We start from the raw sequence: 17,824 nt of genomic DNA, 5'->3' as shown, positions 1-17,824 counted from the left end.
AAGAAGAAGAAGAAGAAGAAGAAGAAGAGATTTTGCACCAAAAACAAATTCCTTCTGAAATTGCCAAGGGGTTTGCAAAGGGATTAGTATCAGGAGGTAATTTGTGCTGGAATTTAATTTACATATTCCATGGGAATAAAATCACCAATGATCTTTCACCACAGGAAGAGATGAAGTCATCATCAGGAAGCTTAATGAGCTCTACAAGTTGACCGAACAGCAACATCAGCCCCTTAAAGGCACTGCATGTGCAGTATTACTCTATTCTATTCTATTCTATTCTATTCTATTCTATTCTGTTATGTTCTGGAACAGTGCTGAGCATTGCATGGCATTCTCTTCTCTTTTCTTCTCTTCTCTTCTCTTCTCTTCTCTTCTCTTCTCTTCTCTTCTCTTCTCTTCTATTCTCTTCTATGCTGTTCTATACTATTCTATTCTATTCTCTTCTATTCTATTACGGTCTGATTTGGAACACTGCTGTACTTTGCATGGCATTATTCTCTTCTCTTCTTTTCTACTCTATTCTACTCGATTCTATTGTATTCTATTCTATTGCAAGCTGTTTCTCCTCAGGGCCTCGTAAATCACATCCAGTAAATTTTTTTTCCCAGAACGTCAGCTGCTCGTTTCACTGGAGCTGGCATTTAAACCTATTCACTATTGTTCCAAGTTCTAGATCCCTTTTTTAATGATTCCACGCAAGCACACACGCACACACACACACACACACACAGACATGCAAACACTAGACAGACATACAAGCTCTGGCTTCCTGTTTTAATATGATTGTTCAGTGTTATTTTTATCTCTGCCCCCTTTGTGGCTCAGCAGGGCAGCGTTTTGTCAGACAGGAGGAACCAAGATACACACAAACACATAAAAAAGGATCATAATAAATGTCACTGCTGAGAACCACCTGCTGAGTCAGGGGTGTGGGTGTGTGTGTGGGTGTGTGTGAGAGAGTGCTGCCCTTTGCACCAGACATATGATCTCCACTGAATACATGTGTTTTTCTGTTATGTTTTGTGCAGTTCAGCTACACAAGAAGCGAGCTAATAAGTAAAGCAAAGGTTTTAAGGCTAAAAAGGCACCCAGGGGTGCTGACTGGAAAGTTGTCATTACCCTGGTGACTTACAGCTGATATAAATGACTGGTCAGTATTCCAGTGGAAAATCAAAGAGCATTAATACTACACTATTATCCATGTGTGCAGTATGGAAAAACTGTAACAGTCTCACATGAAGACACCTCGTGACACCTCGACCTCCTGACTTCACATCATCAACATCTCTGTATTTTAATTTAAAGGAATACACCAAGTTTTTTGGGAGATCGCCCCGTTCGCCAACTGTCCCATGATGTCAGAGTGACAGTAGGACATAGTATAATATTATCCAAAGTAAGAATAGTATTTTTTTGTACTTTTAGTAATAAATAGTTGTCAGTGGTTTTAATAATATGGTCTGTAGATTCATTCATTTTAAAAAATGAAGCATCATTAACTCAATATAGCTGATGAAGCCAGGTTTATTTTTGGGACTATTTCAGGTGAGCAAATATGTGTTTATTCACTGCAAACTAATTTTTAGCTGTACACAGTCTCGTATCACCCACCACCTTCACTTCCTATGGAAACAGGGAAAGTAGTCCTGGTCATTCAAAACAATGTGTTATTTTTCCATCATATTTTGTCTAATTTTTACCAATCTGCTACACAAAACTGGCAGACATAGCTGCATATTATTTAAAATTACTTAGCATTTAGCTTTAGAGCTGCTACAAGTTCATTTTCTCACTTTTGAGATAACACTAGTCGCCTACTATCACTCAGCATAGTGTATGCTAAAGCGTTAGCATGGAGCCGTGGAGTGGTGCAGTGATGCACGGGGAAACACCCGAGTAATGAGGGATTTCCTCATCTGGGACTTTGCTGCCGGGTTTTCTGAGTTCTTTATACCCACAGTGAAGCAGATCCAGACCCAGATGGTGATTCTCACTGCGAAAATGTTTTCACTGACGCACCCAGAGATTGGCACATCAGTTTATTCAACTCCCCCATCCTTTTGTTCCACCCACACCTTGGTCTTTACAACTGCCAAACAGATATTTTTGCTTTTTGAAATAACAATCCTATGATTTCCAGTTGGTTTAGATTAGGGATTTTCCATGACTCAAACTCAGACTCGGTCTGCACTGCAAAAAAAAAATCTGCCAACAGGGTTTGATCATTTCACTTTGTTTCTGATGCAAATCACTTGTTTCAAGAATTTTGTAGAATTTGGCTCAACGAAATGATCATAATCATACAGATGGAGAGAATACGCTTCTACAAATCTAAAGCGCCCAATAGATTTTTGAACATATGGGGTCCATTCATTGACTCAAAGATAAATAATTGTTAATTATATTCTGCAGTGATGCAACCCTGTACTCCTTACCCTTTACCTGCACTCTTGTAATACCTGACTATGTAACTTCTTGAAAATTGCTGTGAACTAAGTCATACTATCTATATCTATATATATATAGATATGGCAGCTTCTCTTTCTCCCCTTTTTTTTCTTCTTCTTCTCTTTGTCTGTTTTTTTTTGTCTTATCTTGTTTACATGTGTCTTGAATATAAAACTGAAAAGATGAAAATAAAATCTAAAAAAAAAAAAAAGAATTTTGTAGAATCAAGTGTCATTTTCTTGATAGTAGTGCAGTGATCTGCCTTATTACCTCCGCCAAGGAGGTTATGTTTTTGGTGCCGTTTGTTTGTTTGTCTGTTTGTTTGTCTGTTAGCAGGATTACAGAAAAACTCCTGGCCCGATTTTCAGGAAAAAGATGGATGAGTAGAGTCTGGTCTGTCTGTAGGGGGGAGGAGGGGGAATATCAGTGGAGAGAGTGAAACCTCTCATCAGGAGTCAGTCTACTTTCTCTTTTAGTGTCAACTTCTAATAAAAGCATGCTGAAAGGTTTATGTGAATGTGCTGCCAGGCATTCAGAGGCACTTGGCCCCGAAACAAGACTCGAGAATGTGCTTCTGTTTGAGCTGAAATAAAATGAAAAGTGAAAGGCCCGGTGACTCAGAACTGACATCCTGACTTCCTAAGAAAGAAAAGTAAAAGTGTGACCGGCGTGGCGGGATCTTCAGATATCTGACCTCTGCCCAATGAATGAGTAGACTGACTTGTGTACCAGGGAAGCAGGCCATGTAAGGTGGCTGTTTGGGTTCAAATATCTCTGTAGATGACTCACTGTACACTCAGATTCACACCATGAGGTCATGCTTTTTATCTGTTTACGGTCTTTGTTTACTGTAAGGTCTGGGAAAAAACCTTTAAAAATAAACACAGTATCTTCTATGTATCTTCTATCTATTTCCTACACTCCCAGTCAAAAGTGTGGACACATTTTTCTTTATTTTTTTTACTATTTTCCACATTTTAGAATAACAGATCCTGCTGCTGTGATTTCCAGCTGACTGTTGGTCCGATGCTTCAGAACAGAATTTCACATGTTTTATTGATAGAAGAGAACAGCAGAGGGATACCATTTAGGACAGATAGTTCCCGTTTGGATCTACTTTTATATTTAAATACTAATTTTAGCGTAAACCAAGAACAGAAATGTGTTCTGGTGTGTGTGATGTGTTCAAAGTTCGCACAGTTTACAAATCCGTTCGTACGGATTTACACATCCGAGTTTTTTTTTTTTCTACCATGTGACCCCCGAGGGGCTCCGTAGCAACGCAAAATGACGACAGACCCAGGATGCTTTGTTGTCTTACAGCAGGATCTGTTGTTGAATCTGATCACCAACGTGCTCAATGTCAGTTAAGTAAGTAGAAAGTAAAAATCTGAACGCTACAAACTCGTTCAGCTGCATCTGATCCTGGTGAGGAGATTATATTGTGGCTTTCATGGGGGTCAAGAGCGACATGTTCTCGCCTTGTTAAAACGAAGTGAAACACACTCACACACTGTCGCTCTTATCTGCCTCCTCCACCTCAGCCTCCACCTGCTCTGGTTACTTATTTCCAGGTGGATGATTTGCATGTTCTTCTGCATCTTATTGATCATGTGCTTTGTATTCTGTGTGTTTTTCTGTAGCAGGGAGCAGAACCAGACCGCCAGGTCAAACTACAACTGAATAAAACTTATAAATTCAGCATATAAAGTGTTGGTCTCGCGTTTCATGAGCTAAAATAAAACATCACATCATTTTTTTTTTTTTTCATGAAAAGCTTATTTCTCTCGAATGTTCATCATTGTTGTCGTTTGTCCTTTTGCCAAGAATTTTGTTCAGCTGAATGATTGTCTTATACTCTTTTTTTACTTTTTTATTATGTTATTGTTTATTTTATTGTTTTTACTGTTTTTATTTTTTTTCTATTGTTTAATTTTTTTTTTCTATTGTTTTTATTGTTTTTAATGTTTTTACTTATTTTATTGTTTTTACTCATTACTCATTATTGTGATATGGTTGTGATATGGTTGTGCCGAACTGTCAAAACACTTTGAGCTGCATAGTCTGTATGAAAAGTGCTATACAAATAAAGTTATTATCATTATTATTATTATTATTATTATTATTATTATTATTATTATTGTTATTATATGAACCCTAAGTAAAATCTTGTTGTTGATATTGTTGCATTTATATTTTTGTTCAGTATATATGTCTATTTGCAATAAATGGTTAAGCTACGATGTGAGTGATTCCTGACAGAATTAGGAATTTGTTTCTTGGCGTTCCCCTCTGAGAAACGCCCACATGTCACTGAAGGGGTCAGAGGTCAGAGGTCAGAGGTCAGACAGGTGGGGGGTCAGTGTCTTGCTCATAGACACTTTGGCAGGAGCAGAGACAGTGGACTCTGCCCTACAGGATGTTATCTCTACCTCTACCCAAACACCCTGCCTCCCTGCTTTTTATTCCTCATTCTTTCTTTTTCCCCCATCACGTCACAGTGAGCGGCCGGGCCCCGGCTCGGCTGTGACCCCGGCGCCCCCCGGTGGTTCAGGACTCACGTTGCAGCTCTCACTGTTGTCCGGCCGGTGCGGCAGCAGGAAGGAGAAGACCTGCAGCGGGCCGTCACACTCCTCCACCGTCTGGTTCCTCTCCTGACAGCTGCTCACCACCGTGAAGAAGTGAGAGGGGATGGAGGGACCGTCTGCTGAAAACCTGCGGAGAGAGAGAGAGAGAGGAGGAGAGAGGAGAGAGAGAGAGGAGAGAGAGAGGGGGAGAGAGGGGAGAGAGGAGAGAGGGAGAGGAGAGAGAGAGAGAGAGAGAGAGAGGAGGAGAGAGGAGAGAGAGAGAGGAGAGAGAGAGGGGGGGAGAGAGAGGAGAGAGGAGAGAGGGAGAGGAGAGAGAGAGAGAGGGGGAGAGAGAGAGAGGGGGAGAGAGAGGAGAGAGGAGAGAGGGAGAGGAGAGACAGAGAGAGAGGGAGGGAGAGAGAGGGAGAGAGAGAGGAGAGATGGAGAGAGGAGAGAGGGAGAGAGACAGAGAGGGAGAGACAGAGAGGAGAGAGAGGGAGGGAGGGAGAGAGGAGAGAGGGAGAGAGAGGAGAGAGAGACAGAGAGAGAGAGAGAGAGACAGACAGATAGATAGATAGATAGATAGATAGATAGATAGATAGATAGATAGATAGATAGATAGATATGGTCTGTTTCAGTTTCTTATCTTGTACCACTTTGTATTGCAATCTTGCATGAAAGGTGCTATGTAAATCAAGTTTGACTGTTTGACTGATTGATTGATTGATTGATTGATATGATGAATGTGAGGATCTGATTTTACTCAGCAGCTCAAAACCTGCAGTGAAACCTGCTGCATCCTGCCTCACTCACTCCATCACACACACACACACACAGCCTGTCCGCCCTCCAGCGGTTGACCTTTGACCCTTACTCTTGCACGGTCTCCCTGGAGTCTCTCAGGCCGTCGTAGTTTTGGTCGAACACCGGTCCGGCGAGGACGTTGACGCCGTGGTTTTCCTCAGCGTAGCGCCGCAGCAGCGTCTGCTGCAGGAAGCTCCACACTCCTGCAGGACAGAAACCACAGAAGAAGAGACGGTGAGCCGCCGCTGCTGCTGCTGCTGCACCGCTCAGATCAAACTTTTATTAAATATCAGATATCAGCCGGTCAGAGTCGAGGTTCCTCCTGACCACAGACACTGAAACACAGGCTGGAAAACCTGACATGAAGCTTGATTTTCATTTTATTTTCATAATTGTTCAATTATGTCTTTTCAGGGTTCCTACACATTTTCAATTTAAAAAATCCATACTTTTTCCAGACCTTGATTTGTTTTGAAGATTTTGTCTGGTGTTCAATATGATTTACGCAGACAGACATCTTGCCCCTGCTAACTAGGTCATATCACTGTATAGATGAAGATTGTTCTTCACAGCCACAAATATCAGAATATGTGAGATGATTGGCAGGGTTCCTACACGGTTTCCATTTTAAAATTCCATATTTTTCCCAGACCCTATGTTCTTGACTGGATTTGATTTTGGTCTGTATTTGATATAATGCATGCTGACAGCGGCTGGGTAATAAGAGCGTCCCTCTATCTGAACATTATTCTTCACATCAACAAAAACTGTGGACTCAAAGTGGCTCTACAACAACATAAAAGCTAGAATTATGTGTGTATCGGACCTGAACCGCAACATTTTCCATACTTTTGCAGACATTTTTTCAAATTCCCAAACTTTTCAAGACCTGGAAATGATTAAATTCATTTTTAATACTTTTTCAGACTTTCCAGACCTGTGTAGGAACCCTGTCTTTTGTAAATTAATTCTTCATTTAAAGGCAGTAGTGTCTCCCAGAGTTTCCCTGCCACTGAACAGGTGTGTGGTGTCTCTCTGCCTTAAAGAGCTGCTGACACTAAAAGAGTTTCATCAGTCTGGTTTCAGATGGAGAGTTTTAATGTCCCATGATGGTCTGAATGCAGCTTCAGAGGCTTTTCCACCCTGATGAGAAGAAAACTCTGAGGGGAAACGCTGAATGATCCGCACACTGAGCAGACGTCACTTTAAACTCACATTACAGTAACACTTTGTCACTCGCTTTGAAAATGGCCTTATAAGTAAAACACACAGAAAACCCCCAGCTGTCCAAGGGATCTCCCTGACTAAACCTCTTGAAACTAATTTAATTTAAAAGCACTTTGTAACTTGCTTTTGAAATGTTCGGTATAATAAGATAAACAGTAATCCATCAAGTGCAGCTTTAAAGATATTTTTCCTTTGAAGCTGGGAAAAGAACAGCTACAAAACAAAAAAAAACAAAAAAGGAGGAATAAGAGACCGTCCAACAAAGTGACCAATGAAATTTATAGCAGGAGTTAAAAATCCTTAAATGGACTGGAAACACTTTTATAAGCAAACAAATGTGTTTGAGGTACGTTTGATTCTTTAATGAGGCCCGCCCTGCTTGACCTGATCCGGGAACTGAAGCTTATTTTGCTGCTGAACTCATCACACGTCAGTCTGGATCAGAGAGTCGGACAAACGCCTGAAATAGAAAACATTAGTGTGAAGAACTCAAGCTGTTTCTCTAAAGCCTGATGTAAAAAAAAAACATTTTACAGCTTTAACTCCGCAGAAAAACAGAATATAACTGTCTACACCTTCAACACCGGGCTTATCGGAGCTGGACTGAGCCTCTCTCTCTGTGTGTGTGTGTGTGTGTGTGTGTGTGTGTGTGTGAGAGAGAGCAATAAAGAGAGAGGGAGTGTGTCCAGTCCTGATAAGCGTCTCTCTCTGCAGAAACAATGGGTGTCAGGCTCCTCTCTCCTCTCTCCCTCTCTCTCTCTCTCTCTCTCTCTCTCTCTCCCTCCCTCTCTCTGTCAGACTGACCTCATCTGTTTCTGTCTTTTCTCTCATGTGATGGAGACTGGAGACGAGGAAGAAAGAAAGAAAGGGGAACAGTGACGGGACGTTTTCAGCAAATCACTCCCACGCTTCCCGTTTGTTTTCTATGGAAGCGGCTGTGATGCATTTGCATAAAGTCGAGGTCTAGTCGACTTTATGCAAATCAGGGGCGACCGAAGAGACTCGTCGCTTCTCCAAACTCCCAAATGTCATGAACAAACCTTTAAACCAGCCGCTGTAGATCTAAAATGAGTCAAGATTCAGCAGCTGAAATGGCTGATTTCTCTCCTCGAATATTTTCCGAAACAGATTTTGTCTGTTAGCTAGACCTGTTCCATTCCAGAAGTTTTGGAATTGACTCCAAGGTTCCGAGAGTCTTCTTGATTCTCGATTCCAAAAACTAAAAGATTGGGGATGCGAGCAGATCTTGTAAAATAAACAGTGCAACCCCCGACACTGTTTTGTTGTAAGCCAGGCTTTTGTCGCAAATGTGACATCTTGATCCAGGACATCTGGGGGATCATTCTCCACTACTGGTCCATAACGCTTATATTACCCAGGTCCATTCTTACAAATACTTGGGTGTACATATTGACTGTAATCTGTCTTGGAAGTCCATGTGAATTCTGTTTGCACTAGGATCCAACAGCGACTCTACTTCTTGCAAAGACTCAATGTTATTTTATCATGCTGTGATAGAGAGTACATTACGTTACGGAATCTTAGCTTGGTTTGGTAACATATCAGTTAAGTTAAAATCACAAATAAACAGATTGCTCCACACAGCAATGAAAGTGATGGGGGTGAGGGAGCGTCCCTCCCTCCAAATGCTCTTTGAGAAGACTATAGTTACACAGGCTAGGAAAATGATCGCTGACCCCTCCCATGTCCTGTATCCAGAATACAAACTGCTCCCATCAAGTAGACGCTACAGGGTTCCAATTAAATACAGGAAAAGATACATGAATAGGTATAAAAATTCTTTCATCCCTCTATCAGTGAATCTCCTAAACTCAGGACATAAGGAGGGTGTGAAATGAGGGGCTGTTGCAGGTACCTGAATGCACTCCAGGACCCTGAGGCGAGCAGGAAAGATTGTGGCCGACCCCTCCCACCCTGGACACAAACTTTTTGAAACGCTCCCCTCTGGCAGGAGGCTGCGGTCCATCAGGACCAAAACCTCACGCCACAAGAACAGTTTCTTCCCGTCTGCAGCTGCCCTCATCAACAAGCCCCGGGACCCCCACTGACACAGACCCTTATCCCCCCCCCTATTATTTTTCTCCACATTTATGTTTATTGTATGCACCTCCATACCAAAGCAAATTCCTTGTACTGTGAAAACTTACTTGGCAATAAACTTGATTCTGATTCTGATTCTGATTCTGATTATGTCTGCACTTGTTTGTGCTATGCACTTTGTGTCTGTTACTGCACTATAATTGTATGTATTTTTATATGGCAGCCTTTATGTCCAAGACAAATTTCCCTAGGGACAAATAAAGTAATCTTGTCTTGTTACTTTGCTTTCATCTTCCTCTAAACTGAAATACAGTCACACTACCGATGTGTCAGCGACAGAGTCTTAACTGGTCTAATCTCTCCTGCTCTCTGACTCTGTTGCCGGGCGAACTGATGCCACTTGTCACTTATCAGGATCTCCAGAGAGGAGTTCGGCTCTGGGATTCACTCCTACTGCGTGGAATCGACTCCACAGCTTTGGAGTCGATTCTTGATTCCTGAAATGCCTGGAATCGAAGAATCGATTATTTTTGGAATCGACTCCCAGCCTACTGTTAGATGAAATAAGAGAACGTTTCCGAACAAGCCGCCATGTTTTTCCAGTTAGAAAACAAGTGAGGCAGAAAAAACCAAGGACGCCCAAACAACCGGTGTGTTCGACCAATCAGACGCAGCCTTCGCTCTGTCCGTGGCAGATAGAAAGTAACGAGGCTGCAAACCAAACTGTTTATACACAACTGCTGTTCCAACACAGTCTGAAATAAACCAGGAGGACGTTACAGTGGGGTTTAGGTCACCTGTCAATCATCTATCGGGACTCCGCCTACATTACACCGCTCGTTAAAGCAAACAGCCCGCTCCTCCAAACAGCCAATCATGTGGCAGCAACTCAATACATAATCATCCCGATGTATTACAAGTATAAAGTGTTTCCCCCAGATTTTTACCTGAACCAGGGTGGAAACATGGCTGGATGATATCCAGTATTTAATAAAAGGCCAATATACCAGCAAATCAATATATTAGTCTAACCCTACTACTCATTTACTTTTACTCATTTTCTCACTTGGTGCTTCTTTTTACTGTTTGTTCTCCTTCCTACACCTCCAATGTTTCCTGCTGTAATGACCCAGTTTCCCCCCAGGGATCAGTAAAGATCAATACAGATCAATACAGATCAATACAGATCAATACTGATCAATACAGTTCAGTCTGTTTGATGACTCACTCTTGAAGGCGGGGAACATCGGCACGGTGTTGGTGATGAGCGAGGCGTCGTATCTGGACTCGGGAGACGTGGCCAGCTCTGTCAACACACACACACACACACACACACACACACACACACACACACACACACACACACACACACAATATCATCATCATGTTCAACCATTTCTACACACAGATAGGACTGTGTGTTGATTTAATGCTTGTTATAACATTTTATTGTTTTACTATAATCAATTTATTTTGTGTAGTATTTCATAATTTGATTTTTATTGTTATTTTTATTGCTTGTATTATGTTTTATTGTTTATCTTTTATTAGCTTCAATTAACTTTTTTTTTTTTTTTTGGTTGTTTTGGTGTGCATTAGTCTCTAGATCCATCCTACGTTTTGTCAATCTCTTGTAAAGCACTTTGAATTGCATTTGATTTGTTTGAAAGGTGCTATATAAATAAAGTTTGATTGATTGATTGATTGATTATGTTGCTGCAGAGTTTTACTCAGCGCTCACTGAGATGTCGTCGTCATAGAAACATCACAGAGAGACAGCAAAAACATTTCTGCTCAGCTCACACGAGCAAAATCAACACATAAGTAATTAAATCTATCAGTTGCCAGATCTGCATCAATACACAGTCATGTGAACAGGTAGAGATGCACCTGCACATCTGCTTCTAATCTGTAAATCTAAAGTCAACAGAGCGCTGTATCTGTATCTAGGGCTGGGCGATATATCAATATTATATCGATATCGTGATATGAGACTAGATATCGTCTTAGATTTTGGATATCGTAATATCGTGATATGGCATAAGTGTCTTTTCCTGGTTTTAAAGGCTGCATTACAATAAAGTGATGTCATTTTCTGAACTTACCAGACTGTTCTAAAACAGGGAAGGAAACTCTGTCTTTGCATTTTATTTTGATCACAGTCTTGTTTTAATGAAAGTGCTTGTGACATCTCACATGTGGCTTTGACTTACAACTGAACATTTAACCCACTTCGTAGAAAATACCGAGATATATATTGTGTATCGCTATTCAGCCTAAAAATACCGAGATATGATTTTTGGTCCATATCGCCCAGCCCTATCTGTATCTGTATTCTTTCATTTGTTGCATTATTCTCAATGTGTTCTGTAGCAACTGGTAAAATAATGACTGCTGGATAATCCCATAATTTATCTATAAGGTATGTAATAAAATGTCTCTCTAAATGTCCAAAAAAAAGTTTAAAAAAAACAAAAATCTCTCTGAAAATGTAATAAAACCTGTTCATACAATAAATTACATCACATTATCGTATTAACTGGCAGTTATTGCTTCATAAGGGATGTAACGTTTTTTTGACTGATGATGTAACAATAACATTGACTAATCTGTAGTAGCAATTTATCACATTAAAAGGCTTTATTTAATTTTCGACCCATTTACAGGGACATTTTAAGACATTTTGAGTTATTTTATTATCTGGCAGTTGCTACACCTTCTACTGCCAGTTTTTCTGTATCTGTTGTTTCTAACTGAACTGAGGTTTGGTCAGGTCGTGTTTGGGCCCCTGGGCGGGCCGGGGGGGGTGGGTGGGCCGGAGGGGCCGGGTTGGCTAGAAGGGCTGGAGGGGCCGGGCGGGCCGGGGGGGCCGGAGGGGCCGGGGGGGGCGTACGTACCGGGGGGGAAGAGGAAGCCGTGGCTCAGCTGGCTGTGCTGGCTGTAGGAGCTGCAGCTCTGGCTCTGCTCTGCTGACACTCTGGGATCCACTCTGACACACTGAGCGCCTGCCGGGACATCCGGCACCGGAGTCATGTCCTCCTGAGGGTCAGACACGCACACACACACACACACACACACACACACACACACACACACACACACACACACACACACACACACACACACACACAGACACAGACAAGTGGAGGCAGACACAAGCTTCAGTTCCCTTACTGGGCTGCATCAGCAACATCACAAGCAACCAGAAGTCAGGAGTTCAAGAGTCGAAGATCACAAACACTTCTGTATTCCTAGAATGATCATGTATGATAGTACATGATTGATAGAACATGAATTGTAGAACAGGTATGATAGAACATGTATTGTAGAACAGGTATGATAGAACATGTATGATAGAACTTGTTCTTATTTCAAAGTACTCAAAACAGATTTGTTATAAAGATTGAATGTTGTAAAAACTGTTTCCAAAGCTGCTTTAATATGGATTTTTACCATGCCAGATTATCATATATCATATCATCATATTGTGAAAATCTTTGTGCTTCTTTGGGTTGTTCTTTTGCCTCCTGCAGAGTGACAGGTGTGACTTTCAGTTTAGTGCTGTATTCACACAGGTTATCAGCATCTATTCAACAGCAAGCATTTGATAGGACAGTGATATGCTGTGCAAGTTGAACACCAACCCAAACAAGCATATTGTCCATAATAGAATAGAATAGAATAGAAAAACTTGAATGTCCTCATTGAGGCAATGTTTTAAAACAGTTACAGCAGACTTATTTCAACACTCAGCACACAATCATATCACATGATAAGAGTGGAATCACCTACTACAATAAAATGCATACTGTGCAGTAATAATACAGTTTTAGAGATTCAATATGTGCCATAATGATTATGGCACTGTAAAAAGATCATATTACAGTAATTGTCGACTTATCAATCAGGATGTAAGCACTATAAAAAGACCACAGGTGAGTACCTTTTTACAACAACAATGGAAGCCAACATAGCAGTGTATATTTTTTCCTCAAAGTTTTCTTTTCTGTTTACTGTATTCGATAGAGAGCATAATTTTTTGTTCGCACAGCTGTAACGTCTACTGCATGTGCTGTGCATATGTTGCACTAATTTGTTGTGGAGAAAAATAAAAGGTTTTGTTTCAACAGTATATTTGTGTTTCTGCACATATTTCTGTAGACTTCTCTGCAGAATTCTCAACATACAGAACTATTATTATGACAAAGCCCACCAAAGATGAAAGTGCTTTTGATTGAGCACAGCAGTGTGTAGTTGGTCGGACAAACATCTGGTAATATGAATGAAGTGTGTGCCATTTGGTGCAAAAGTTTGATTTTGATAAGTGTTTATGTAGTTTTGAATTTAGTGCTTCATTTTGCAGGATATAATGTGTTTTGCACTTTGGGTGTGTGGTTTTGTGAATTGTGTTAAGTGTTTTGAGAAAATGAGCCCTGTTTTCAAAATAGTGCAATCGTAAAAAACTGTAAAACGGCTTTGGAAACTCTCCTGAACTGACATCAGAAAGATATTTAGGTTCTGATTTCACAAAACGATGCAGGCAGCAGTTATGGATGAACACAAATGTCTCATCTGTCATTTTGGAGCTGAATTTACACCAGTTTCCAATGTTCATTCAACATCTAAATGTTTTACTGTGATATTCTGCTGCTGCTCTCCTTCTACAGGAATGCTCTGTGGATTAGAAGGTCAGCTCCCTAAAAATGTAAAATATTTGATGGAAACGAGAGGGAGGCAATGTGGAAGAGAGAGCGCAGGAGACTGTGTGTGTGTGTGTGTGTGTGTGTGTGTGTGTGTGTGTGAAGGAAGAAAGAGAGGTGAAAGGGTGAAAGAAAATGGAAGTGTGAGCAACATGAGACGATCTGATGTCATCAGCAGCAGCAGGCAAATAAGTAAGAGTGTGTTTCTGTTGCCAAAAGAGCCACACACACCTACTGCCACTGTGTGTGTGTGTGTGTGTGTGTGAGTGTGTGTGAGTGCGTGTGCGTGTGTGTTGAAGTGAAACAGTGCTAAAAAGGTGGGTGTGTCTGTACAAGTGCAAAAACATGTGCATGTGTTAATGTAAATGTACATGCATGCCTGTGTGTGTGTGTGTGTGTGTGTGTGTGTGTGTGTGCGATGCGTTTTCTACCCTCACACACACACACACACACACACACACACACACATACATCATCACAATTTTTCACACATGCATCTCTCTTTTAGCACTGTTTCTCTGTCATAACCAAACTTCTCTCACACACTATCATTCTCTTTCTGTCTTGCTCTCTCTTCCCTCTCTCTCTCTCTCTCTCTCTCTCTCTCTCTCTCTCTCTCTCTCTCAATTTCAATTCAATTTCAATTCAAGGTGCTTTATTGGCATGGCAGTTCACAAACAAACAGTATTGCCAAAGCATGTAACAAGAGATTAATCATCAATTAAATTATTAAAATTAAAAAAAATTAAGTAACAGAAAAATAATTCCATCCCCTCCCATGTATTATTGTGTGTGTGTGTGTGTGTGTGTGTGTGTGTGTGTGTGTGTGTGTGTGTGTGTGTTGAAGTGAAACAGTGCTAAAAAGGTGGGTGTGTCTGTACAAGTGCAAAAACATGTGCATGTGTGTTAATGCAAATGTACATGCATGCCTGTGTGTGAGTGTGTGTGTGTCAGTATTTACTCATGTGTGTATGCGTGTGTGTGTGTGTGTGTGTGTGTGTGTGTGTGTGTGTGTGTCAGTATTTACTCATGTGTGTATGCGTGTGTGTGTGTGTGTGTGTGTGTGTGTGACCAGCTGCACCTCATAAAACTGGAGTTTGTGTGTTTGCGTAAACATGTGTTAAACACGCGTGTTGGGAGCCTGAGAGACGAGGCTGTGTGTGTTTATTGGTGTTTATGTTTCTGCTCGGATGTTTGGATGTTTGGATGTTTTGGGTCGTGTTCCGCCTCGCACACGCTTCCCGCAAACACAAACACGTATGTTGTTGACGTGTTGCGGCTTTAGTTTTCACAGCAGACACCAGAGTAAATGAAACCCAGAGAGTCGTGACTTTGTTCCCTTCTAATGTTTTCTAAGGGTTTTTATTCATCTTGTCAAAGTTTTTCCTTTTCACTTCGTTCTCTGTAAGCATTTCAGTACAGCTGAGCATCGGCAGTGAAAGCAGTTTAGCAGAAGAGGAAGCAGTTTGCAAAATGTGTGGAAAAAAGTATTCATGGTTGCAGTTAAGTGTTGGACTTCACCTGAGGACGGCCTGGACAAAATGCTGCATGTCTTCTAGTTAAAGTGTGATGATAGCAAACATGAGAAACCGTACATATGGCCGTTTTTTCACTTGTTTTGTAGATATTTTTGGGGAAAATTGAAGTGGTGAAAATGTTTTTGGCATTCAGAATAAATGTACAGTGTGTGTGTGTGTGTGTGTGTGTGTGTGTGTGTACCTGTGGGGGCAGTGTGTATGAGGTCCACAGCGGCATGGCCAGCTCCTTGCTGTACCCGCTGATGAACTCCACATGGTGCAGCAGGCTGAAGCGGGTGTCGAACATCACCGCCGGCCGGCCGAACGGCAGCTGGGTGGAGTCTGGAGCACAGCGGGCAGACAGGAGAGTTAAAGCTCTGTGAGACTCTGGCAGAGTCTTGGGTCGTGTCTCTTCCAGTGGTGGAAAGTAACTAAGTACATTTACTCAAGTACTGTACTTAAGTACAATTTTGAGATACTTGTACTTTACTTATATTTCCATTTGATGCTACTCTATACTTCCACTCCACTACATTTCAGAGGGAAATATTGTACTTTCTACTCCATTTATTTGACAGCTTTAGTTTCTTTTCAGATGGAGATTTGACACAATGGATAATATAACAAGCTTTTAAAATACAACACATTGTTAAAGATGAAACCAGTGGTTTCCAACCTTTTTGGCTTTTGACGTCTTACAAAAAGCAGTGTGTAGTCGGGTCACATTTCAGATGTCTATGAGTTGTTAACAGCTCCACCAAATAGTGATTTTTCCCTCTAAACCTCACATGGTTTCATTTCAATAAATGTTCAAATGATCCAATATTTCAGCAAAAATCAAAGATTAGAGAAAAAGTCCAAAAACTGAAAACAGATTTGTGTATCAGAACTTTGATTTTTCTTCTTTCCTCTCCCATTAATCATCTCACGACCCCTCAGATTTATCTGGTGACCCTTTGGAGGGGCCCGACCCCTAGGTTGGGAACCACTGGACTAAACTAGCTAACTGTATATAAAGTAGTTCAAACTAGCTCCACCTCCAGCAGCTACAACAGTAACATGCTGCTTACACACTGATGCTTCAGTATTAATAATCTAATGATGTCATATATAATAAAATATCAGTCAGAGGGACCAAACCACTACTTTTATTTTAATACTTTAACTACATTTTGCTGCTAATACTCATGTACTTTTACTTAAGTAGGATTTTTAATGCAGGACTTTTACTTGTAATGGAGTATTTTTACATTGCTGTATTGGTACTTTTACTTAAGTAAAGGATCAGAGTACTTCTTCCACCACTGGTCTCTTCCTCCATAATAAAACCCCAAATCAGTGATTCTGTGATCTGTTGCTCCGGTAGAGGAGACTGGAGAATTGTGTTGTTTTTTTTCTCTCCATTCACTGCCATTGTCTAGAGGAACAGTCTGAAAATCACTTCTAGCACATAAAGGAACGCCGACAAAGCAGATTCTGCTTTGTCGGCAATATATAAAAAACTAGTCCTGCTGCTGAATTGTTTTGAAGTGAATCTCTTTCTTTATGTTTATTAAACCTTTCAGCTTGAACAAGTGGAACACCGAAATCCGGATGCCTTATGCCGATGGAACAATGAAAAATAATATGTTTATTAATAATTGTAAATAGGAGAAAAAAGTGACAGACTTGTTTTTTATATATTGGCAGAATCTGCTTTGTCAAAGTCTTGCCTGCTAAAGGAGTTTAAAGACTTTCCCGCCCCACTCTCAGTTTCACACATTTCAGCTCCAAAGGCTAAAAAATCCTCGTTCTCAAGCCAAAAAAAAACAAAAGCCAAAGCAATTTTATTATTCCAGTATTCAGCATGGTGATGTATTCGCTCTTCACTAGACGTTTCTGTTGGGGTTTCTGCTCTAATTAGCTAGCTTACGTGTCTCTATTGTCAAAATAGAGCTTCAATATTAGTGTCTGTTACACTGTGACCTGCTGGTGTTGCTGCAGTTCCTACCGGTCACCAACAGAGGTCGATAAAGGTCACAGATTACTTGCTGCCTCTTTAACGAAAGCCAGAGGGAAACTGGAATGATGCCCCAATTAGTGCAATAATACTGAGTCAGTGAAGTGATCAGTTTGAGAAAACACTCAAACTGGCAACCACAGCTGAGCTGAGTTAAGTCTGATGTGGGGGATAAAACAGGCTGGGAAAACCAAAATCAACTGCTCTTCTTTTTCAGGTACTTGATAGAAATTCAAATACATAGTGGTGCAGGTCTGACGTCAGTTTAAAAGTGTTTTTTTGTTGTTTTTTTTACTTTTTATTGCATGCTTCTGTAAGAAATAAAATGAATACTGTGTGTTTTTAATGAATAACATACTCTGTCCTTTGTGTCCTTTGTCCTGCAGAGTAGAGTGTTTTTTTCTTCCTTACATACCATAATGATGTAATGAGTTCATGTATGTCTGCATGTCCACTATATATGGTTATGTGTGGTTTTGAGTGTTTTTATAAGGTGGA

General features: G+C 40.8%; 1 protein-coding gene across 1 annotated transcript in view; it reads right to left on the bottom strand.

The window, feature by feature from the left end:
* LOC139651292 (autotaxin-like) overlaps positions 1-15,738 on the bottom strand; it is a gene marked incomplete at its 5' end in the record, with an annotated part of 36,712 nt that extends 20,974 nt beyond the window's left edge. The window contains 5 exons of the mRNA XM_071528158.1: positions 5,013-5,166; positions 5,893-6,025; positions 10,339-10,416; positions 12,008-12,149; positions 15,530-15,738. Coding sequence (XP_071384259.1) covers positions 5,013-5,166; positions 5,893-6,025; positions 10,339-10,416; positions 12,008-12,149; positions 15,530-15,738 — 716 coding nt within the window. The remainder of the gene's footprint in view (positions 1-5,012; positions 5,167-5,892; positions 6,026-10,338; positions 10,417-12,007; positions 12,150-15,529) is intronic.
* Between the last annotated feature and the right edge of the window lie 2,086 nt (positions 15,739-17,824).

This window comes from Centroberyx affinis, unplaced genomic scaffold (assembly GCF_046629955.1).
Source record: "Centroberyx affinis isolate AG114_WGS23_722 - 3 ecotype Tasmania unplaced genomic scaffold, CSIRO-AGI_Caff_v1 ptg001626l_1, whole genome shotgun sequence".
Lineage (NCBI taxonomy): Eukaryota > Metazoa > Chordata > Actinopteri > Beryciformes > Berycidae > Centroberyx > Centroberyx affinis.
Note: the sequence above shows the minus strand (reverse complement) of the source record. Positions and strands in the feature narration are given on the sequence as shown.